General features: G+C 45.5%; 1 protein-coding gene across 7 annotated transcripts in view; it reads left to right on the forward strand.

Moving 5' to 3' along the window:
- Window positions 1–19,962, forward strand: part of PSD3 (pleckstrin and Sec7 domain containing 3) — a 268,216-nt gene extending 248,254 nt beyond the window's left edge. For 3 of the 7 annotated variants that reach the window (XM_040971307.1, XM_040971310.1, XM_040971309.1), the window contains exons 16-17: window positions 3,794–3,937; window positions 19,070–19,397. In XM_040971307.1, coding sequence (XP_040827241.1) covers window positions 3,794–3,937; window positions 19,070–19,285 — 360 coding nt within the window. In that variant the 3' untranslated portion in view covers window positions 19,286–19,397. Of the gene's footprint in view, window positions 1–3,793; window positions 3,938–19,069 lie in introns of all 7 variants that reach the window. The other 4 variants (XM_040971312.1, XM_040971313.1, XM_040971308.1 and 1 more) reach the window with 3 other exon arrangements.
- Window positions 19,963–20,825: the final 863 nt, after the last annotated feature.

Below are 20,825 nucleotides of genomic sequence, written 5' to 3' on the forward strand. Positions count from 1 at the left end.
ACTGGAAAAATTAAATTCATTTGGGTCAAACTATTTTTGAAAACCAAACCTTTCCTGCCTCATGATATGTATTTCCTATTAACTTAAAAAAATGATTAGTTGGTTGATTTAGTTAATTGAAGGTGGTGGAGGGGATCACGTGGCAGGAAGGAGGAGGAGAAAAACACACCTTCTGTCTGCTGCTTCACCCCAAATGCCCACAATGACCTAGGCAGGGCCAACCAAGGCCAACAGCCTGGAACTCCATGAGATCTCCCACGCGGGGGGCAGGGATCCAGGTGTTTGGACCATCATGCACTGCTTTTCCAAGCACCTGAGCAGAGAGCTTGATGGAAGCATAGCACCTAGGACTCCAACTGATGCCCTGGCTCTGGGCTGCCCATGCAGCTACAGTGCCAGCCCGTCACCAGCTGTTTGTAGAACACTTTCATGCTGAGGTTCCCAAATATTTTTTTTTGCATCAAAATATTTTTAAAGTCACCTCATATATGTATACATCCCGAAAGAAATATAAGCAAAGATAAAAGGGAAAGTATGTGAGCTTCCAACTTTGTCTTTTTTCATGTCCATTTTCATAAGAGAACAACCTAAATCACTCCCTAATATTGTGATCGTCAGATCTGTAAGACAGACAACAGAAAAAGCTTTCAGGAGTTTCTATATGGGATATACAAACTGTAGAACATGCATGTGTGTTTTGTCGATCATGCACTGTTGCATAGCATATGAAAAACATGAGATGAACAAGTTATATGCAGGGAGTTGAAACTTACATTTATTGCATTTTCCAAACCAAATACTAAGTGCAAGAATATTTTTATGTTTCATTCAACATGATTTCTTCAGTATCTGAACCATGTTGCTTTAAAAAAAAGAAAAATCATTCTTTCATATTTCAAAGTATTCCAGTCAGCAAACATCTTTCATCAAAACGTTCTATGAAGTAGCTTATGTAAACACACAAAGGAAAATAATTTTAAAAGAGGTTCAGAACTATTGATGTAGTCTCAGGTCAGGCTGTCATAACGAAATGCCACAGGATATGTGGCTAAAACATCAGGCGTTTTCTCACAGTTTTAGAGACTGGCTGTCCAGGATCCGAGCATGGCAGCATTGAATGTTGTTGAACACGGGGTTGTCACAGCCACCCGTGCGTTGGGTCCTCTCCAAGGCTTTCCTTGTTAGCAGCACACAGCAATCGTGTTCTCTCAGGACACCAGTCCTACAGGCTGAGAGCCGCAGCCTCGGCAGTGATGACTTCCTCAGAGGCGCCACCTGCAGGTGCACCTGTGCTCAGTTTAGGGCTTCAGAATGAGTGTGAAGGTGAGGGGGGACCTGTGCAGTCCATAGTGAGATTTGCAGTCTCCTTGGGAGAAAGTAAGACAAAAAGAAAGCTACCTCAAACACATTTTCGCTGACTTTCAGCATTATTGGTGTACACATTGTAGGTTTGAGGGTGTAAATCCCATTTTTAAATATCAAAATAGGATTTTGGGTGGCTTTGCTTGCTTTTTTTTTTTTTTTTTCTTGTGCTTGTCTGGGACCTCTGCGTGTTTTGTTTTGCTAAAGTTGATCATTAAAGACTACCTTCTTTCCTTCAGTCTATATGTTGCTGCCATCTCTTTGTTCATTTTTCCACTCGGGTCCTCTGTTGTTTAGTTTTTATTGTTGTACACTGATGGTTTTAAGCACGGGATTTTTCCTTGCTTGATGCTTAAAATGCATGTCATTATTAAAGTTCCCAAAGACTGCTGCTATATATGACTAATAATTTCTTGATCTTTTATTTTAAAAAATTATAATGATGCTATATAATCGTTATCATTAATGCCTTGATCATTCGGATAGTCTTTTAAACTATTTCCATTATTCTGTAACATAGTTTTTATATTTCTGAAATTATGGTGGTGCTCCAAAATAATATATACAAAATACAAAAAAAAATCCCCAAGTCTTATCCATTCTTTTTAGCTGTCTTCTTCCATTTACTTTTTGCTAATAATGTTTAAGAACTTGGATGATTTGAATGGAAAAGAAAAGGAATAGTTAGCCATCATAGTGTTAGGACTGCAAGAGAATTACAGTGTCTTTGTATCAAGAATCTGTCAAGCATCATTTTAAATTATTTTTATTAGTTTAACTGCAGATATTTATAGAGTCCACAGTGACGATTTAGTAACATGTTGAATGTGTGATTATCGAATCAGGAGTTGAGATTTCTTCATCATTTGTACTACTCTGTTTAGAACATTCAAGACCCCTCTCTAGTTCTTTGCAAAATCTCTAACAGGTTGCTGAGCCGTGGCCACTCCATTATGCTACTGAATACTAGAAGGTTTCCTTTCTGTCTGGCACGTGTGATCCAAAGACCCTCAACCCCACCACACCCCTCAGGATATTTTGTTGGTATTGCTGGAATTTGGTGAAATATCTTTTTAGCTACCTGACATGATAGATACCGTGCCGCTAAAATAGAAACATGGTACATAATGGTCAGTCCTGACACATTTGGTGCTTTGTGTCCATGATAGTTGAGGTAAACATTACTCAGCAGGTACATTTTAGCTGAAACATGTTTCGGGGTCATTAAGGGTTAAAGGAAGTGAAAACCCTTTACCACCATGGAGGGCAACAGCAGACACAGAAGCATTTTTAGAAGATGTTCAAATAGCTTTTTTTTTTTAAGATTTATTTTTATTATTTTTTTTATTAGAAAGGTGGATATACAGAGAGGAGAGACAGAGAGGAAGATCTTCCGTCCAATGGTTCACTCCCTAAGTGAGTGCAACGGTCGATGCTATGCCGATCCGAAGCCAGGAGCCTCTTCCGGGTCTCCCACGTGGGTGCAGGGTCCCAAAGCTTTGGGCCGTCCTCGACTGCTTTCCCAGGCCACAGGCAGGGAGCTGGAAGGGAAGCGGAGCTGCTGGGATAGAACCGGCGGTCATATGGGATCCCGGGCGTGCAAGGCGAGGACCTTAACCACTTGCGCCACCGCGCCGGGCCCTCAAATAGCTTTGAAGGAATTATTTTTGGTAGTATTGTTGGGCTGCTGGGGTTGGAGTGCTCACCTGTGGCTCCTCACTTCAGTTCTGCCCCTACAGACCTGGGAGACAGCAGTGAGGGCTCAGGGTTGGGTCCCTGCCACCCGTGGGAGACCTGGATGGGGTTTCCAGCTCTCCCCTTCAGCCAGGCTCTAGCTGTTACGGGTGTTGTGGGCTGAACCAAATTCATTCTCACGGTGTATTTATGTGTGAAGCAGACATCAAAAAATGTAAGCTTATTCATGTGGTATCTGTTTCCCTGCCTCTCTTGTTAATAAAAGAGAAGAAAATACACAATTTAAAAGTGGAAGATATGCGTGTGGGGACATTTCGTTCACAAGCTAGAGCAACTGGCAGTTTGCTGAATGAGAATGAAAGAAAGAGGCCAGGTAGCCTGGCTCCCTGGCTCCGAGCTCAGCTGTTGCGCTGGTCGCTTGCCTGTCAAGGTCATCTCTTACGACTCCTGGTCCCAACTCAGTCACAGCTCCGCTGGTTAGGGAGGTCAGCCTTGTTTGCCGTCCTCAAAAGGAATATGCAAGAGCTGGTGTGAAAAATGTGGGGTGATATGGCAGCAGAGGCACACGGCATTCATTGAGATCTTCAAGTGTGGTTATCTGCTTAGAACCGTACCTATGGAATGCACAAAATCTGTTCTCTTTATATTAGTATTTCTTAAAAAAAATATATTTTTGAAACCACTTAGCATTTATTGCTGTATTTGGGGGCACTAAATGACTAATAATTTCCTGCAGGAGGAGCAGCTGAAATCCCATGAAAGCAAGCTGAAGCAGATTACCACCGAGCTGGCCGAGCACCGCTCCTACCCCCCTGACAAGAAGGTCAAAGCCAAGGAGGTAGATGAGTACAAACTAAAAGACCACTACCTGGAGTTCGAGGTATGTCAGACGTCTTTGTGATTTGTCTGAGAGGCAAACACCTCTTACTAATTCTTCCAGGTGTGGGGCCCACACGTGGGCTCTTCCTCTCACTTGGGAGTTCCCAGTTGAATTTACTGTGACCCCTTGAATGCATGGTTCTACATAACCGCCAGATGTGGAAGAATGGCTGTCCATTTATGCATCTAGAATCAGATGGCCTGTTTGGTTGCAATGGTGTGTGTGTGTGCCTGCTACAAGGAAGGAAGAGAACAGTAGAAGGACGCCCCGGGGTGGGCAGCTGCCTTCTGTGTCCCTCCTGGCAGAGGACCAGTCCGTCTAGACTGCAGAGGCCACAAGCGACAGAGGAAGGCAAAGTATCCGCTTTTGCCCCTACTGTTTCCTGCCGCTAGGGAATTGCTACGTGGAGCAGTCACACAAGAATGGTGAAGGTCTGTTGATCATGGACCTTGCCATAGAAAGGTGGCGATTTGAAAGCAAATTGAAACCAATCCATTTCCAAACACTTCCTTTGGCCAAATTTTCTCCCAGTGTGTATCAGGGTTATGCAGGCCTCTGACTCTGCCCCTCAGTCACCACCTTCAGATCCTGAGTGGTGGTGGTGTTTAAAGTCATTAGCATTTAGTCTAAAATAGAATTTTCTCATCCATCTCTTCATATTGCATTCAACGCGGCCCCCATGCATGTCATTTCCCAACACTCGTCCTTTGCTCCACTTTCCCAGTGCTGCTTCCTCCTCAGGCTTCCACACAGCGTCGTCTGAGCTCCAGGGTGCTTATGGGGGCTCTGCAGTATCTTGGAGCCTCCTCACTGGCCCTGGGCTTGCTCCCAGGCATCCCAGGCTGCAGGCATGGCCCTCTCTCTCCCCTGGACATGGTGCTTTGATGCCTGTCTCTCTCATGCCTTTTCCCCTGTCGTCTTGCTGAGATTCAGCCCACATCCCATCTTTTGCTCTGCTCCACAGCTGCCTGGGTGTTCCCTCACACAGCTGCACCCTTTGACCCTCTGAGTAAGCACCTGGTCGTGAATCTTAAGAATTGGCTCCCCTACCTTTCCACAATCCTGATCTTTCCCATGGTGGCCTCTACCTGAGGGACATTTTGGTTCATTCCACTCACACCTTGATTCAAAGTGCTCTTCTGCCTCTGTCCTTTTTCTTTCTTTTCCATTGGGAAGATTCTGTGGATTCTTCCTATGAAAAGCTCCCTCTAGATCTCTCAGCTGAGGATTCATTAGAGAATTTGCTAGAGTTTGCCCCATGTTCGATTTCTTAAAAAAAAAATACATTTTTTTTTTATTTTGAATTTTATGGTACAGTTACATAGGATCTGGGATTTCCCCCTCAAATTCCCACCCACCCCACCTAATGTTCCCCATATTATTACGATAGTATAGTCCTTCATAAGGAGTCTTGATTCCATCAGCCTGTTATTGAAGTGTGTCCTGACATTGCTGCTACACACAATGTCAGACAGTCCAGCACCCCATTGCCTAGATCTGTCCAACAATTTCATTGGGAGTCCATCTTCTATTTGGAAGTAGGGATGCATATTGCATTGTATGTCCACATCTGGTTATGGCAGTCTCTACTACGCCATCACTATACATTCCCTTAAAAGAGAAGCCATGAAACAAAGTCAACAACAGATATGAAGTTAAAACAACATAGTTTCTTTTCTTGTAGAGTTGTGTGCAGAGTGGATTCTCTAAGAGTCCACACGGCCCAGACTGTGAGCCCAGGGAGGGCAGGAGCTTCGAGCTCTGTCAGTCATCACTCAGTACGTGCTTGTTGAACTAGATGGGATCTCATGGAAGCCTTAAAAATCACTTAGTGAATTTTAAAATGTCTGTCATCAGATGTAGCATTCGAGCCAAAAGGTAGCACCTACCCTGTGGGCCCATGAACTAGTTTGCCTCATGGTCAAGCAACAAGTTTGCTGTGGGCAGATGACTATACCAAGAAAAATACTGCTTTTGGTAAAGGTAAAATTTTTGTTAACAAAAGCTGTGAAAGCCTGACCAAAAAGAAAGAGAGACTTGGAAAAATATTTCAGAGGAAAACATCAGAGAATGAAGCACCTGTCTTTCCCCAGGCTGCTTCAACCTTGGGAAATGGGAGTTTGCAACAATCGTTATTCTTCACACTTCGGCAGTAGCTTCAAGCCAGGAGCCCTTTTGTTTCACACAGGCTAATTAAATTTCCCAACACCTGCTTCTGCCTCCCAGCACCGCGCTTGGGGCTCTTGACTCTGAAAGGGAAGAGCCTGTCCTTTGGGGGTGAGGATGGCCACAAGACCTTGGCAAGGTTGCCACTGAAGGTTGGCATTGCAGACTCAAACCCTCTGTGTTTGAGTCTACTGTGTTGCCCCCTTTCCTGAAAATACAACTCAGCACAAATGGGCATTTCCATTTCCTGGCGTTAAGTTTTTTATGAGGCTTAAGCATTGCTTCCATCTAAATATCTCCCCAAAGAGCTAGACGATTACATTCCAAGGCCCCGCACGCATTAGTATCGAGTTCTTATGCTCATCTGTCAAGCGTGTTGGGCTGTTTGTCAAGGAGCATTAGCCTGTGTCTGCTAGGGACGCAGACATGTGAAGATGTCAAGTAAAAGCAATTTTTAATCAAAATAATCCTTTTAAGAAGGAAATCATGATTTTTCCACCAACTGAAGTTTAAAACATTTGAGGTGGTAGTATTCCACAGAGTCCAGTGTACTGTTAATGCAGCCACCCCAAGCTCTCTGTCAGTGCTTGTGGAATAGAGCGATTGCCTCCTTAGCAGCATCCCTGAGCAGGTGGCTCATCCCCCAAGCAAGGGGTGACCGTGTGATTGTGAATAACGGATAACACGGAGAACGTCATTTATCTCTGTACAGGGTTAGAAAAAAACCCAGGTAGGCAGGTGAGAAGGAGCCAGCAAGCAGCATGCAGCTCGGCGGGAGCCTCAGGTGGAGCTGGCAGGGCAGGAACAGGGACCGCAGACCCTGTTGGCGCCGAAGGAGAGTCCTAAGCCTGAGTTCGCTCTCACCTGTTGCTGCAGATCATCAGCTGTCGTTTACTCTCGTTGTTTTCAGGAGTCTTAGCAGGGAAAAAGACTTTCATTTGGGATGAAAAAGTAGTCTGTTAATAATGACACAGGGGATGTTCCTAACTTGATGTGTTCTAGTTGTTTATATTTCCAGCCTACTCTGACTAAAAACTGCTCTCCATATTGAGCCAAAAGCCGTAGACCTTTCCGTGCCTCGGCAGCCCGTTAAAGCTTCACTGACAGGAAGTACTTAGAAATCCTGATAAGTCTGCAGGTTCCGGGCTTATTAAAAAAATATTCTAGAGGGAGCAAGATTTCATCTTAACCTGTTGGAAAAATATTTGCCTTTATCAAGGCAGCAAACTGCTCAGTGATAACTACTGTTCCCCCTCCGTTGTCTTACTTTTGATGAAATGGATAGCTCCAAACTGTGACTATTAGTTCATAAAAGAATTCTCTTGGACTCTAACCCTACTTTTGAAAGAGTTGTCAAGCATGGTAAGTGTACATTGAGAAGCCAAGTGTCATTTCCCAACTCTGTTAAATAAATAATAGAAATAGCCTCATGTCCTAAATGTGTTTGCTTTTGCTTTATCTGTTTCTCAAAAATGCTTCAGTTGAGCTCCATGCTTCTGGAAATATCAGGAAATGCATCAGATGTGAGGGGTACATGGGAGGTTTGTGTCAGATATAAAAACTTGGACAGCACCTGGCCTCTCTGAGAGGCAGCACCTTTGAAGAAATTCCCTTAGTAACACTGTATTTTGCCCCAACACTTGGGCTCTGCTTGTTTAGCTTTAAAAGAAACAGCAATTACAAGTGGAGGTGCTATTTCTTCTAAGATATTTTTCACACACACTAAGATGTTTCCTGAAGGTTGAGCGGCTGATCCTTTTGTTAATCAAGAACTGACTAAGGAGAGGAGGTGCAGCAGCCCAAACCTCTTACATGAGATTGGGCTGTGTTGGGTTTACTAATTAAGAGCTACTGAAGGTCAGAAGAATCACGGGGTCCCAGGGTTCCTAAAGAGTCAGCTGGAAAGCTGGTCGATACGATGTCAGTGTCAATGAGTTTTCACGGAACTAATGTCGACTCTTGCCAATGCATTGTTGACTGTGTTCTAATTTGAATTTCAATGCATGTAGGAGAGACAGGCTGTGTGTTACCCCTCCTACTCCATCACATCTTACAGCTTTTTTTGTTGTTGTTGTTGGCCCCAGACTATAAACCCAATAATATACACTACAGCCAGGTATATATGTTTTGAGTATTCCTGAACATGGACTTACCTCTTAGCATTTGCTATAGGAGAACTAGACAGGAATATTACGTAGGGAAAGGTGAGGTGGAATTTCTACTGGCCTTGAATTTTAACTCCACCTTCTTACCTGTCAATCTAGCACACCCACTTTTCCCATGATATACTTTTGTCTCATCCAGGATCAGGAAGTTGGAGATGACATCATGGCTACATGGAAGCTAAGCTCTCCATATGGAGGCGCCATCTTCTGTTACCTTCCCAGGCCACAACCAGAGAGCTGGAAGGGAAATGGAGAAACTGGGGCACAAACTGACACCCATATGGGATCCTGGCAGTTGCAAGATGAGGATTTAGCTACTAAGCTGTCACGCCAGTCCCCCAAAGACAGAATTTAAGAGCATAAACTAGAATGTCTTCATGGAAGACATTGCTAAGCAAAGTGGTAAAGGAGCTACTTAGATGCTTTTAAACTACATACAGTAAGATGGGCAGTGGGAAGGGGAGGAGGGAGAGAAAAAATTCAAAAATGAAAAGGGAATAGAACTGAAAGCTCTGGAAAATTTGCAGCCTGGGCATGTAAACAATGAAAGAATCTCTTTAAGCTAGGGGACCAAAGGTGTGGGCAACACTGTTTGTGGAAGAGTCTATTGAGAGCAGCATCTGAAGTCATTTCAGAGCCCTCCCCAGCTGCCGTCACATAACAGCCCTGGAGTAGGCCCTTAGCACATCCACAAGACCTTGCTGGTTTCTTCCTGAATTCTCAATGCAGCACCTCTCTGATGCTCCAGGGATGGCCTAGATGGGCTCAGGGGAACTCAGTGCAGTCCACCACTTAGGAAGGCATTATCCATCGTGCAGACATGCAGAGTGCAACAGCTGGAACATGGCTTCTTCAGCCTAAATCTCAAAGAATGTCACAGAGACCTAGGGGGGCCCAGGCACAGCCTTGTCACAGGGACCGAGGCCACCACACAACACCCTTCTAGGAGAGCGCTTAATGGAGCCGAGAGTGAGGTTGCCAAGGAGTTCCCACTAGGACAGTGCCCAGGGAAGGCAGGTGTTGGGCTCCCCTTCAGACCCCAACACAGTAGAGCTACTCCAGAGCCCGTAGTTGCTGCTGCCTGGACCAACCCAAGGAAAGTGCTAAGCCCTAAGCCCTGGGCCTTGGAGAAGGCCAGAGATGCAGAAAATGCAGTCAAAAATACTTCTTTTGGCTTTAGAATTTAATGTTTATCTTCCATGTTGGCTTTGGACTTACTTGGAATCAGTAATCCCTTTTTTCATGTCGTTTACTCTTAGAATAGCAATGTATCCTTATACCCATCTCACCATGATATTTTGAAAGTAGATAACTTATTTGATTTCACAAGCTCATAGCTGGAAGGAGCTTGCCTCAGGACTTCTCTGGCCTTGAATTCTCACATATATATGACTCAGAGGAGGGCTCTGAACCTTGGACTTACAAGTTGATTCTGGAACAAACCGAGACCTTTTGAGACAAATGGACTTCTATGATTGGACTTCACAAGTTTTCAGCTTTGTAATAGTGTGAAAACCATCAGTAGAAAACACATCTTGAATCTTGGTATTTTCTCAGGCTAGCAACGTGGACATGTGGCACAGTTCTCTTACAACACTTGAGCAGGAGCAGCGAGTGCGGCCTCAGTTCGCCCTCCGACTGTAAGAGGCAGTGACCGCCACTGCAGTCCACTTTGTTGCTGAAGCATGTTGGTCAGTAGTTTCAACTATGTTTAATGCCTTTTCAGGGTGATGCTTTACTGGGCGATAACCCTATTGTAAGTCCAGGAACACCTGTGTTGAGATAGAGTTCATGTATCTTGCATTGTGAGGAGAGCACGAATTTTCAGGACCAAGAACAGAATGCTGCAGTTTGAACAAATTTCCCAAAGTTCACATGCTGGAAGCTAAATATGCAATGTAGTGGCATTGAGAGCTTTGGCCTATTAGGAAACAATGAAGATACAGGGGCTGTTCCATCAAGAAAGGATTAGTATCATTTTGGAGGAATAGTTTAATTTCTGTCATAAGCCTTCGGTCTTGCTCCTGGGTATTGTTTGTTGGGTGGGTGCATAGCTGCTTTGATCTACAGTCATGCATAGCTTGACGTTATAGATATGTTCTGAGAAGTGTATCATTCATCAGTCACCACTGTCCGATAGAAATAGATGGTGAACTGCACACGTTCCGTTTTAAGTGTTTCTAGCAGCTACATGTGAAAGGAGAAGCTGGTAAGTAGAGTGGTTATAGCTTGAGATGATGAAGTAGGACCTCTCCATAGCCACCCCCCTGCAGAGGCGTTCATTTAGAAAAATGCACCTCGGACAAGACTACAAACTAATCAAGTAGCAGATGGACTAGAGATGAATGAATTGCATGAATTTATATTCCAAATAGCCGTTTAGGGAAGCTCAGTGAGTCACCGATTAACACAGATTAAAAAAAAAAAAAAACCCAGCGGAATCAGAAAATCAGTATGAGAACAAAACAGATAATTCAATAAGCAAATCATTAAAAAGACTCGAACAGAACTCTGGAACTGAAAAATATAATTTAAAAATTCAGTAGAGAATATCAACATCAATGTTAAGTAAAGAGAATCTGTGAACTCGTACATGCCACAGATCCATTTAAATGCTTCTGAATGGCTCTCCCCTACTCAGAGACGCCAGCAAAAAGTGGCGCCACTCCCTTGTTCTCTCCCTAGGGAACCTGAAGCCTGGCAGGAACTCGTGTCTTAGATCAGGTGTGCTTGCTCGGAGTGGAAACCTCCCATTGGAAGGGGATTCAACAGGACATGCTCATGTCACATGGTGAGCTGGTTGCTGATGGCATTTGCTGTGCGAATGATCATTTGAATGGGGAATTCAGAACTTGTAACAGTGCTTCAAGTCCAAAAGGACTAGCCGAGTATTGGGAATGAAATGTCTGGGGAGAGCAGCATTGAAAGACAGCTCCTCAGATCACACTTGAAGGATTGCCTGAGCGGACTGGCCCTGGAAGACGGGCATTGGCCCTTTGGGAGCTGTGCGCCCGTGACAAGTGCAGGACCATACCTCGGAAGGATGCTCAGATGACATCAGGGAATTCTGTTGCAGTCAGCAGCATAAACAAAATGCAGACAAAAAGATTACAGCATGACCTGCATACAAAATATTACTGTAGCAAGTCAAATTTTAATTTGGGAAAAAAACAACATGTGAAAATTAGTGAAAGGCAAGCTTTGCGCTTGTAAGAGCTAATTGTAGCACTTATCAATAAAGTGTTGTTCCCTTAGCTCAAATTACTTATCCTGGGTAAATAGAAGCTTAGCTTTTACATCATTTGTTTCAAAGGACATCTTTTTTTCCTCCATTTTGCTGGACAGCAAATTCTAATCATTAATTGGAGTAAGTTTTCTTTTTGAGTTAATTTTATGTGAAGCTATGATCAACATCCTCAAGGCCAAACTTGAGATTCTTTGCACACCAGCGTAGTCAGCGCCCAGCGTGGGGAGGCTTATGGGTGGCACATCTTTATGGGGTTGGCCCATTTGTGGTTTGGAACTGGGCATCTCACTTTTTGGATTTTCTTCCTAAGAAACAAAATATGTAATATTTTCCAAATGAGCCTTGTGAAGTTTTAAAAATTTTCAGTTGAGAGGCAGGTGAGTGACACAGCAAATAAAATGCCACGTGGGATGCCCAGATCCCATATTGGGGTGCCTGGGTTCGAGTCTGAGCTCCACTTCTAATTCCAGCTTCCTGTTAACGTATCCCCTGGGAGGCAGGATGCGATGGCTGGAGCACCAGGGTGTACACTGGCTCCTGGCTTCGGTCCAACCTCGCCACAGCCGTGACAGGTGTTTCAGGGGGAACGAACCAGCAAATGGAACATCTCTCTCCATCTCTTCTGTCTGCCCCTTGCTTCTCTGCCTTTCAAGTACCTTTTAATTCTATTGTTTTTTAAGATAGATATACTATTATGGACTGGTTGCAAAGAAAGGATTATGAGGGGTAAAAAAACAAACAAACATGGAAAGATATAAAGAGTGAGGGAAGTAGCAGTGTTTGTAAACACAAAACTCCAGGAAGAATGAAACACTCCAGTTAGCCCATTCCTTTCCTGTCAGTCTCCCTTCGTGAAGGGCAGTTGAAGCACTGCCTGTCACTCCTGCTCATGGCCACCAGGTGCGTCCTGCTGAGGCTGGGGAAGATGTGGAAGGCTCACTGAGAGCCCACTGGCGTTTTTTCCTCTCGGAAGGGACTGCTGGGGAGGGGAGCAAGCTAGAGGGAGCAGGTAGGCAGGTGTAGGAGAAGGTGGGCCAGGCCAGTGGGAATGACACAAGTGACGCCCCACAGACTTTTCCATAGACCCTGTCCTCTGAGCTTTTGACTCTGCTTATATTATTATAGAAAGGTAAGCTTATCATTCACAGAAATTTTGTTTCAGAGTTAAATCCATAAAGTTCATTTAGAGAACAACAGCGGAGAAAGGGGGGCTGAATGAGAAGAGCAGAGTTGACACGTGTTAGGTTGGCACAGAAAGCCACCAGTGCCAACTGTACACACTGAAGGTGTGTGACATTCTCCGTGTTTAGGCCGTGGCTACTGCCATGTGCTGACATGATATGGGAATGGCATAGAGAAAGACCCTCAAGGCTTTTTTTTGAGAATCGTGGTTTCCAGGAGAGTGTTCGTGTAAGAGCCCTATTGGCAGCTGCTTTGTTAAGTTAGCAGGTGGGATAGGTGAGCACGTGGTCAGGGGAACTCGGTGCCGCTCGGTGGTGCTGTCTGTCTGTCCACAGAATAGAAAGCAGAGCTGAGTAGTCCGGTGTAAGCGGTCACTTCACAAGTGTTCTGTGTGCTTTGTATTCCGGCTTACTTGTTTTCCAGCATGGAGATCCAGAAGCAGAACGTGTTTTGCCATGTGCATGACATTATTGATTTTCTGTTCATTTCCTCTTAAGATGGCCTTTTACTCTGCCTGCGTGAGGAAACTAAATGTCAGGAGGAAATGTATTCAGGAGTTGATTGCTCGAGTGCGGAGGGCCGCATGCAGATAGCAGGAGTAAGTTAGCATCCGGCGCGTCTTCCTTCAGGTTATCACGTTCACCTGTCGGAGGTCGAAAGGAAGCAGCACTCTTCTATTACATGAAATGCAAAGTGGTATGCCAGACTCAGGAGAAAAGAAACTGCTCATTCAGATACATGCAGATTTACTGAGGATGTGATTAAACTCCTTCTCAAAGAGTATCAATAGTTGAGCCTTTCTTTTCCCCCTAGCAAGCATTCAGCATGCAACCCAAGGAGCACCTGCACAGCCTTGGACACGGAGCTGGCCAGTCCTCACTGCAGACCTTGTGCCAGTGAAGGGGAATGCTGTCACCAATTCAAGAAGTGTGTGTCCATTTAATTGAGCATCAACTTAATAAGGGTACTGTGGAGCTGTAACTGCTGTGTGGGGTCCAACTGGATGAGAATAGCAGATTTAAAAAATACATTAATTTATTTTCATTAGAAAAACAGATACAGGACAGACAGAAAGATCTTCCATCTGTGGCTCATTTACCAAGTAGCTGCCACAGCCAGAGCTGAACCAGTCTGCAGCTAGGAGCTAGGATCTTCTTCCAGCTCTCCAAAGTGGATTCAGGGTGCCAAGGCTTAAGGCTATCCTTAGGGCTTAGGGCAGAGAACTGGGTGGGAAAGAGAGCAGCCAGGACATGAACTGGTGCCCATATGAGATGCCAGCACTTGAAGGGAGAGGATTAACCAATTGAGCCATTATGCCTGGCCCAAGAATAGCAGATCTTAAGAAATCAAGAAAAGGAAGGAGCGCTCACTTGGGGGATCACAAGCAGGGAGGCAGGACTCAGGCTCATTGACAGAGTAACCACCGCCTTGGGATTGGTGAGAATTCCATGCCAAGCAGTGAGTTATGTTACACTGTGAAAGATCTGTTCCCACTGGTGGGCATTTCCTAAGGCAGGACACTGAGCAAGCAGCTAGGAAATTGTGGAGAAATGGCCAGAGAATGAATCTGCAGAGAACAAGGCCAGGTCTCTAATGACGGAATGAAAAGTAGCAGCCCTTGTTTTTTCTCCAAATCTCTCTGCCTGTCTTAAGGAAGGTCACATGGCTAAAAGGGGCTGTGTAATAGACTGACTAAAGGGTAATGATTGGGGAGAATAAATGAGACCACTCTTCCTATTCAGTGGTATGGTTAATGGCAGCTACCTGGCCACATGGCTCTCCTTCGCATGGACTCATTTGAAGCATCTCATTGCATCCCGAGGCCATGTTAACTCATGATTGTTTTATAGCATGAACAGATGGTAAACATCTTTTTGTTGTTTTGTCTTCCCTTTTCTACCGTAAGAACTCTCTGCTGACTGTTGATTTCATGACAGCAGCACAGAGTCCCTCCCGGGTCGGTATTGATGAGGGCGACACTGTCCGTGTGCTGGTACGGCAGTGTGTATCCAGGGGTCAGTTACACGGGAGGATGACTGGAATTCAGATCCCAACAGTCCTAGACAAGGCTTTGTCTTTCTGATGTGTGCGTTTGGCTAGAATCGTGAGAGGCCTCCCTCGCGAGACCTGGTCGCCCAGACTTCACACACCATGGCCGGTTTCTCACTTTGCTCTGTGCCTGCTGCCCTGTGAGAGGAGCTCAGGTTTGGGGAACCTCGGAGGTGGGCTGGCTGCCGCCTTTCTCATGATAGAGTGTACCCCAGCTCTTAGAAAGCCAGCCTTCGCCTCAGCGCACCGTGCAGGATTTGCGGGCCTGGTGTCTTGTCAGCCAAGGTCAGGAGGACTTAAGAGGGCGTGGTCAGCCTCCCCTGAATGGTGGCTCAGCTCTGACACTGGCCAGGTCGGACTTGGTGTTTTTGTAGAAAACCCTGGAAAGGCGGAACACAAAAGGCAAAGGTGTGGCCCCGCAGGTTCCAAGGTTGTGACTTATCGGGCATCCGCTGTCTATAGCCCTGTCTGTGGTTTCATTTCTCCAGAATGTGCCACGGTCTGAATATACAAAATATAGGCTAAAAATATATTTTCTTTCAGGTATGGGGAATTCTGTGTTTTTCATATTTGCCATTCAGTATGTGCCGCGTGTTCTCACTAGCTGGGAACACATTAATAAACCAACTGCAAAGCCCTTGCCATCGGAGGATGCATCTAGTCCTCAGGGGAGAGAACAGTCGGTGTTAAGGACAATAAAGCTGTAAAGTTGATATTTAGGGTTTTGAGTTTCAGTGACCAGAGCCATCAGAGGAAAGACCTGAAAAACAGAGGAAGTAAAGCTCCCTGTGGGTTTCTGGGAAAGTAGATTTTAGAGGAGTGTGAATAACAAGTGCCACTGGTCTCCCCAAGTTAGGTGTCTGCTAGGTTCACAGCATACTGTGAGCCCGGGGGAAGGAGTAAACTCCACAGGCTGGAGAAGCAGGCACCTGCTGTGGAGTACCGTTTCCTAGGCCCTTTGGGGCTTGGGGGATGTGAAGTGTTTTTGAGCATGAGCAGCCATCGGAATAGAGCAGAGGTGGCACTCCAGCTTGTTGTGGCTAGCAGACCCCTGTCCCTTCAGAACAGGGCACGTTGAGAGCAGCGAGGGATTCAGGGATGGTCAGGTGGCTGGAGCGATAACCCAGGCTCCGGATGACCGCGCTGGGATCAGACCAGAAGTGGTGCAGGCAGGAAGAACAGTGCGATTCTCTTGGCTCCTGACTTCAGCTCAGCTTAGCTCTGGCCATTGCAGCCATTTGTGGAGTGAACAAGTGGATGGAAGTGTGTGTGTGTGTGTGTGTAAATCTGCCTTTCAGATCAAAATAAAATCTTGTTTTAAAAAAGGATTTATGCATCTGAGTGAGTCTGTAATGCTGGAAGGACACAGCTGAAGGTACTAGAGCTCATCTGACCAAGTGTGCCATCCTAAATTGTTTTGAAGAAGCGTATCAATTGAAAGCTAGACCCGGAAAATGATGAAATCCAAAGTACTCTTGCTGGGTTTGTGGCGTGGCTTGTTTCTCTGTATGCCTCTGGAACTTGGAAGTGGAGCACAACCAGTTGGAAGTTCCTAAACATAGAGGGGGTTTTCCCCCTTTATTTCCCTGAACAACAGAGCAACCCTTATTATCTCCCGCCCTCCAGCCCCTTTGCTCTTTGTCTTTTCTGTGGATCTGATGATTCATGCAGTGCCAACCGCTGTGCCCTGCCTTTTGTTTGTTGATTGGCATGCTGATGTCACTTAATTGAAGCAGCCACTTTGCAGCTTGGAGCCACAGGAGGAGTGGGTGAGATGGTTTTCTATCACGCACTTTTCAGGTAAATTTTTCCAGTGGTGTTAATTTCTTCAAAGGCAGTAGAAAACTGACCCTGTCACAATTTTTCTTTTTGTCCTCATTCAAGTCACAGACTTGTCCTTCATACTCCTTTCCTTGTTAAAAAAAAATGCTGTAGCTGCACGAAATAGAATGCCTTATGGTGGCTTTCTGGGGCTATTTTTAAACTGCCTATCTGTCATTTTACTAAACCATGTTCTTATTGGGATTGTTGTGGGGGGTTTTTGGTGTGTGTGTGATTATTTTAGTTACAAAGAGATAAGCAGAGAGAGACCTTCAGTATCCTGCTTCTCTTCGCAGATGGCCACATGACCAGGAAGCCAGGAGCTTCCTCTGGGTCTCTCACATAGATGGCAGGAGTCCGTGTACTTGGGAGGTCTTCCTCTGCCTTCCCAGGTACATCAGCAGGGAGCAAGATGAGCAGTGGAGCAGCCTACACTCAAAGCAGCACCCATCTGGGATGCCGGCGCTGGAGGTTGTAGCTTAGCGTGCCGTGCCACAATACCAGCTGAGGAGCAGTTTTGATGTGCATGTTAGTCTTGCAGATTAAGTTGGAATGAATAGGATTTAAGATCAGTATGTGCTGTGGAGATAATCCAGTTCGGTCTGCAGGTTTCACAGTGCATATATGCATAAAGTGGCTTTTTAAAAATCTCTCCTGTGACTTTCTCATATGGTATTTCAAATATTATGCCTTGTTTAACTTTGTTGATTTATTAAAATTGGAGTGTGTCTCCCATTAGTAATGCTTTTAAGCTACAGATAACAATATCTGGTGAACAAGGGTCTAACCTATCATGATTCTTATGACTGTTATTTAGCAAGACTCCCCAGAAGTAGCTGGGAATCCTGGGTCTTCCTGTAGCTTGCAGTGTGATCAACAACCCAGACATTTGGGGCCTTATTTTCTTTCACTTTTTTTCAGGCCCAGCATGTTATTTCCCGTCTTCCTGCTCACTGCCTTATATCATGGCACAACAGCTTTAAAATCATGTCCATGTCATGGAGGAAATAAGAGTGAGAAGCTGGCATGGTGACCTCTGTTCTAGAACCTTCTTACCATAAAGCAAACTCCCCTTCCCATAAACTCCTTGGTAGACTGCTTCTACCACAGGTCCACTCCTGTGGTCAGGAGGGTCTTGGGTCCTCTGTCATTTGTTGTTGTTGTTGTGGGAGGGACATCAAATAGTGGTTTTTGATTGGCCCACTAATAGTGCTTGTCAGAGATGGTCCTAAAATAGGCATCCATTTGTGCATGTTCACAGCCAGAGAGGAAGTGTAGCTTTAGAGCGTGGGTCCTGGGGTCAGATTGAGCACGTTCCAATCCCAGGGCTCCTTTCTGTCAGATTGGGATAAAGGATAAAATGTCACCAGTTGTGCATGGCTGTCATGTGAAAGACCAGCAGTCAGGGTTTCGGCACTCAGTTCATGTCAGCAACAGCAGCCGAAGGCCAGCACCTGTACGTGGATACTGAGCAAGCCTGGAGCAGATTCACTGGCCAGCTGCAGCTTGGCTCAACTGTTGCAAGACAGCTCAAAAAGACTGCACCATACAACTCCTGATTTAAAACTATGCTACAGAAAACCCCCTGATGGCTTGAAAATGCTCTAAAAGATAAATAATCGTGATAGAATGTGGCTGTCTGCTGTGACAACTTATAAAATATGACTTCCTTTGACTAGAAGTGGAGCGCTCTGGTCTTTCTGTAGGCTCTTCATGTGTTGAGACAGCTTAGTGAAAGAGCTATTTTGACTAACATGTATCGAATCAAGAATCTGAGATCCTTTTATAAGTTTCAGTATGTGTACACAATAGTTCTCTATTGTGACTCAGAAACAAAAACAAAACTCGCTTGGGTCTGGGAAAAAGCAATGTCTGGTGTTCTCAACATTTTTTGGAATAAAGACATCCTGAGGCAGAGCGCTGTTTAAACAAAGCCCCTTGAAAGGAGCCCCTTAAACAGAGCAGGTACTCAGTAACTACTGGATGATAAAAGGAATGGCACTGAGTGACAAAAGCATTAGGAATCATCTGAAGGTGCTACAAACGTTGTGTTGTTCACATAGTCTAAGGAGTGACCAACTCCAGTAGAAAAGCAGTGCGGAGAAGCCAGAGTGCGTTCTAGAAGATGTTGTCATGCAGGGCACTGGAGAGCAGACCCCGTGGTGTGAGGGCGTGCAGTCACAAGGAGTGTGGAGACGTGAGTGGGCGGCCATGCCAGTGAGGCCTAGGTGTGCACGCAGTTCCACTGCTGGAATTCCATCAGAGTCCAGACAAATGCAAGCTGGGAGGCTCATTTGGTGTGTTTTTAATCTGAGTATGTCCAACAGCCAGTCTCTCGTGGCTGCTGCCTCCCAGGTGCCCCTGCCCATCCAGGCGGTGCGTGAGGCTGGTGGATGAGCGGGCATGTTGCAGCGTCGAGGTGATGTGTGAGTTGTGTAGCGTCATCCTGCGCCCCTGTGAACAGTGTGCTGACTGCCGTGCTTCTCTGACTCTGCCCCGCAGAAAACCCGGTATGAGATCTACGTCAGCATCCTCAAAGAGGGAGGCAAGGAGCTGCTGTGCAAGAACGAAAGTGAGGCTGCGGCGCTGAAGAAGTCCCACTCGAGTCCTTCGCTGAACCCAGAGTCCTCCCCGATCACGGCCAAAGTCAAGCGCAACGTGTCCGAGAGGAAGGATCACCGGCCGGAGACAACCACCATCAAGCAGAAAGTCACTTAGAATTCGTCTGCGGCCAGGAAGTGCTGGTCATGGAGCAACATAGGGTTTTTCAAGATCTTTCGGGTAATCCATGAATATATTAAAAAAAAAAGTCTGTGACTAAATGGTGCATTAGTAACTTTTTCTATTGTATATTTTTGTTAGTTTCTGTACAGGTTGTCTTTGCTCTTGATTTCTTTGCTTTGACGATTTTTTTCAACTTGATAACTAATGCACCTTTTTTGTGAGGGGGAGGGGATCTTGATTTCACAGTTAATTCTGTATTCCTTCTCCTCCGATTTTCTCTCATTTGCACTCTGCTCGGTTGTCTTATGTATGCTCAAACGAGCTGTTCTACTTTTTTTTTTTCTCAAAGGCAAAGAAAAAAAAATGTCATCCATTGTGAAACACTTAACTGGACAAACCTGGTAGTTTAGTACATTCTAGCCAGAGTTGATATAAGCCTTTCTATGTGAACCCTTGCCCGGTCACAGAGGTGGAACTGAGCACTGTGGGTGCTCACATACGGCTTGTGGATGTTGGAGAACCCAGGCCCGTGCAGCTCTATATGCACCCTCGTGCAGTTGCGGCATTCCTGCCCTGCCAGGAGCAAGGAGGGAGGCTTGAGTCACGGGGCTGGAGAACTTAGGAACCCATGCCGGCTTGCTTCGAGCGTGGCTTCCATTTGAGCTGAGCTGGGGACGGAAGGAGCGGCGTCACCTTGCCAGCGAAGGCAGAGGGCTGGTACCCAGGGGGGGTTGTTCTTTGTGGCACGGTGCCAGTAGTGGGTCCTTAGGGAACTGCAGCGGGTGGCAGGTGTTTGGGTCTGCATCCATTTGTTACCTCACTTCCACGGGGGTAGACTGAGAGTCCACACTCAGCTCAGTTGATGGTACCCTCCCATGCAGGATCGGTTCTTTTTTACTCTACATGTATGTATATATTAGGCACGGGTTGTCTCCTGGCTGTAAGAATATTCGGGTTTTCCTTCCTAACTCGTGCAGAAAAGTGGAGCCAACCCATTTCTCTTAAGTTATGTGACAAAATAAGGAGGGGAAAAGGAGCGAAGGTTGTTTAAGCAAGGGATCTTCATTCTTTGAGACAAATCTGAAAGCATTGCTCTGCATTGGGGCTGGAGAACGGAAACCTGGCAGCTTACATGAAGCTATGTGGTTCCATGTTGATTTCCTTCTCTTGTGTAGCCATGTCACTTTGCTATTACTGAACTTTCTCATCAAACAGATACTTCAGATAGATCTGTTAGTGTTACAGTTGCAAGTTTGTGCCAAGTGACAGTCCCTTCAAAGCTCAAGTTATCCACAGAGCATTCCTCTTACAAGTGGAAGAGAAGGGAAAGTTCAACCCACTGTGACTTCAAACTTTGATTCCCAAATCTTGAAATTCTGTAAGCCCCAAAGTTAGAAGCAGTGAAGCCACAGCGAATATTCTTTTTCCTCCCATAGAAATGTTCTCTTGTTTCACTCAGTGTATTAGTGGACGGTACTATGACCAAAGATTGAGCTGCTCTGAATAGAGAGAGTGGTTACAGCGAGCTCAGGAA

The sequence above is a fragment of the Ochotona curzoniae genome, unplaced genomic scaffold, assembly GCF_017591425.1.
Source record: "Ochotona curzoniae isolate NIBS_2020 unplaced genomic scaffold, NIBS_Ocur_1.0 contig_21, whole genome shotgun sequence".
Taxonomy (NCBI): domain Eukaryota; kingdom Metazoa; phylum Chordata; class Mammalia; order Lagomorpha; family Ochotonidae; genus Ochotona; species Ochotona curzoniae.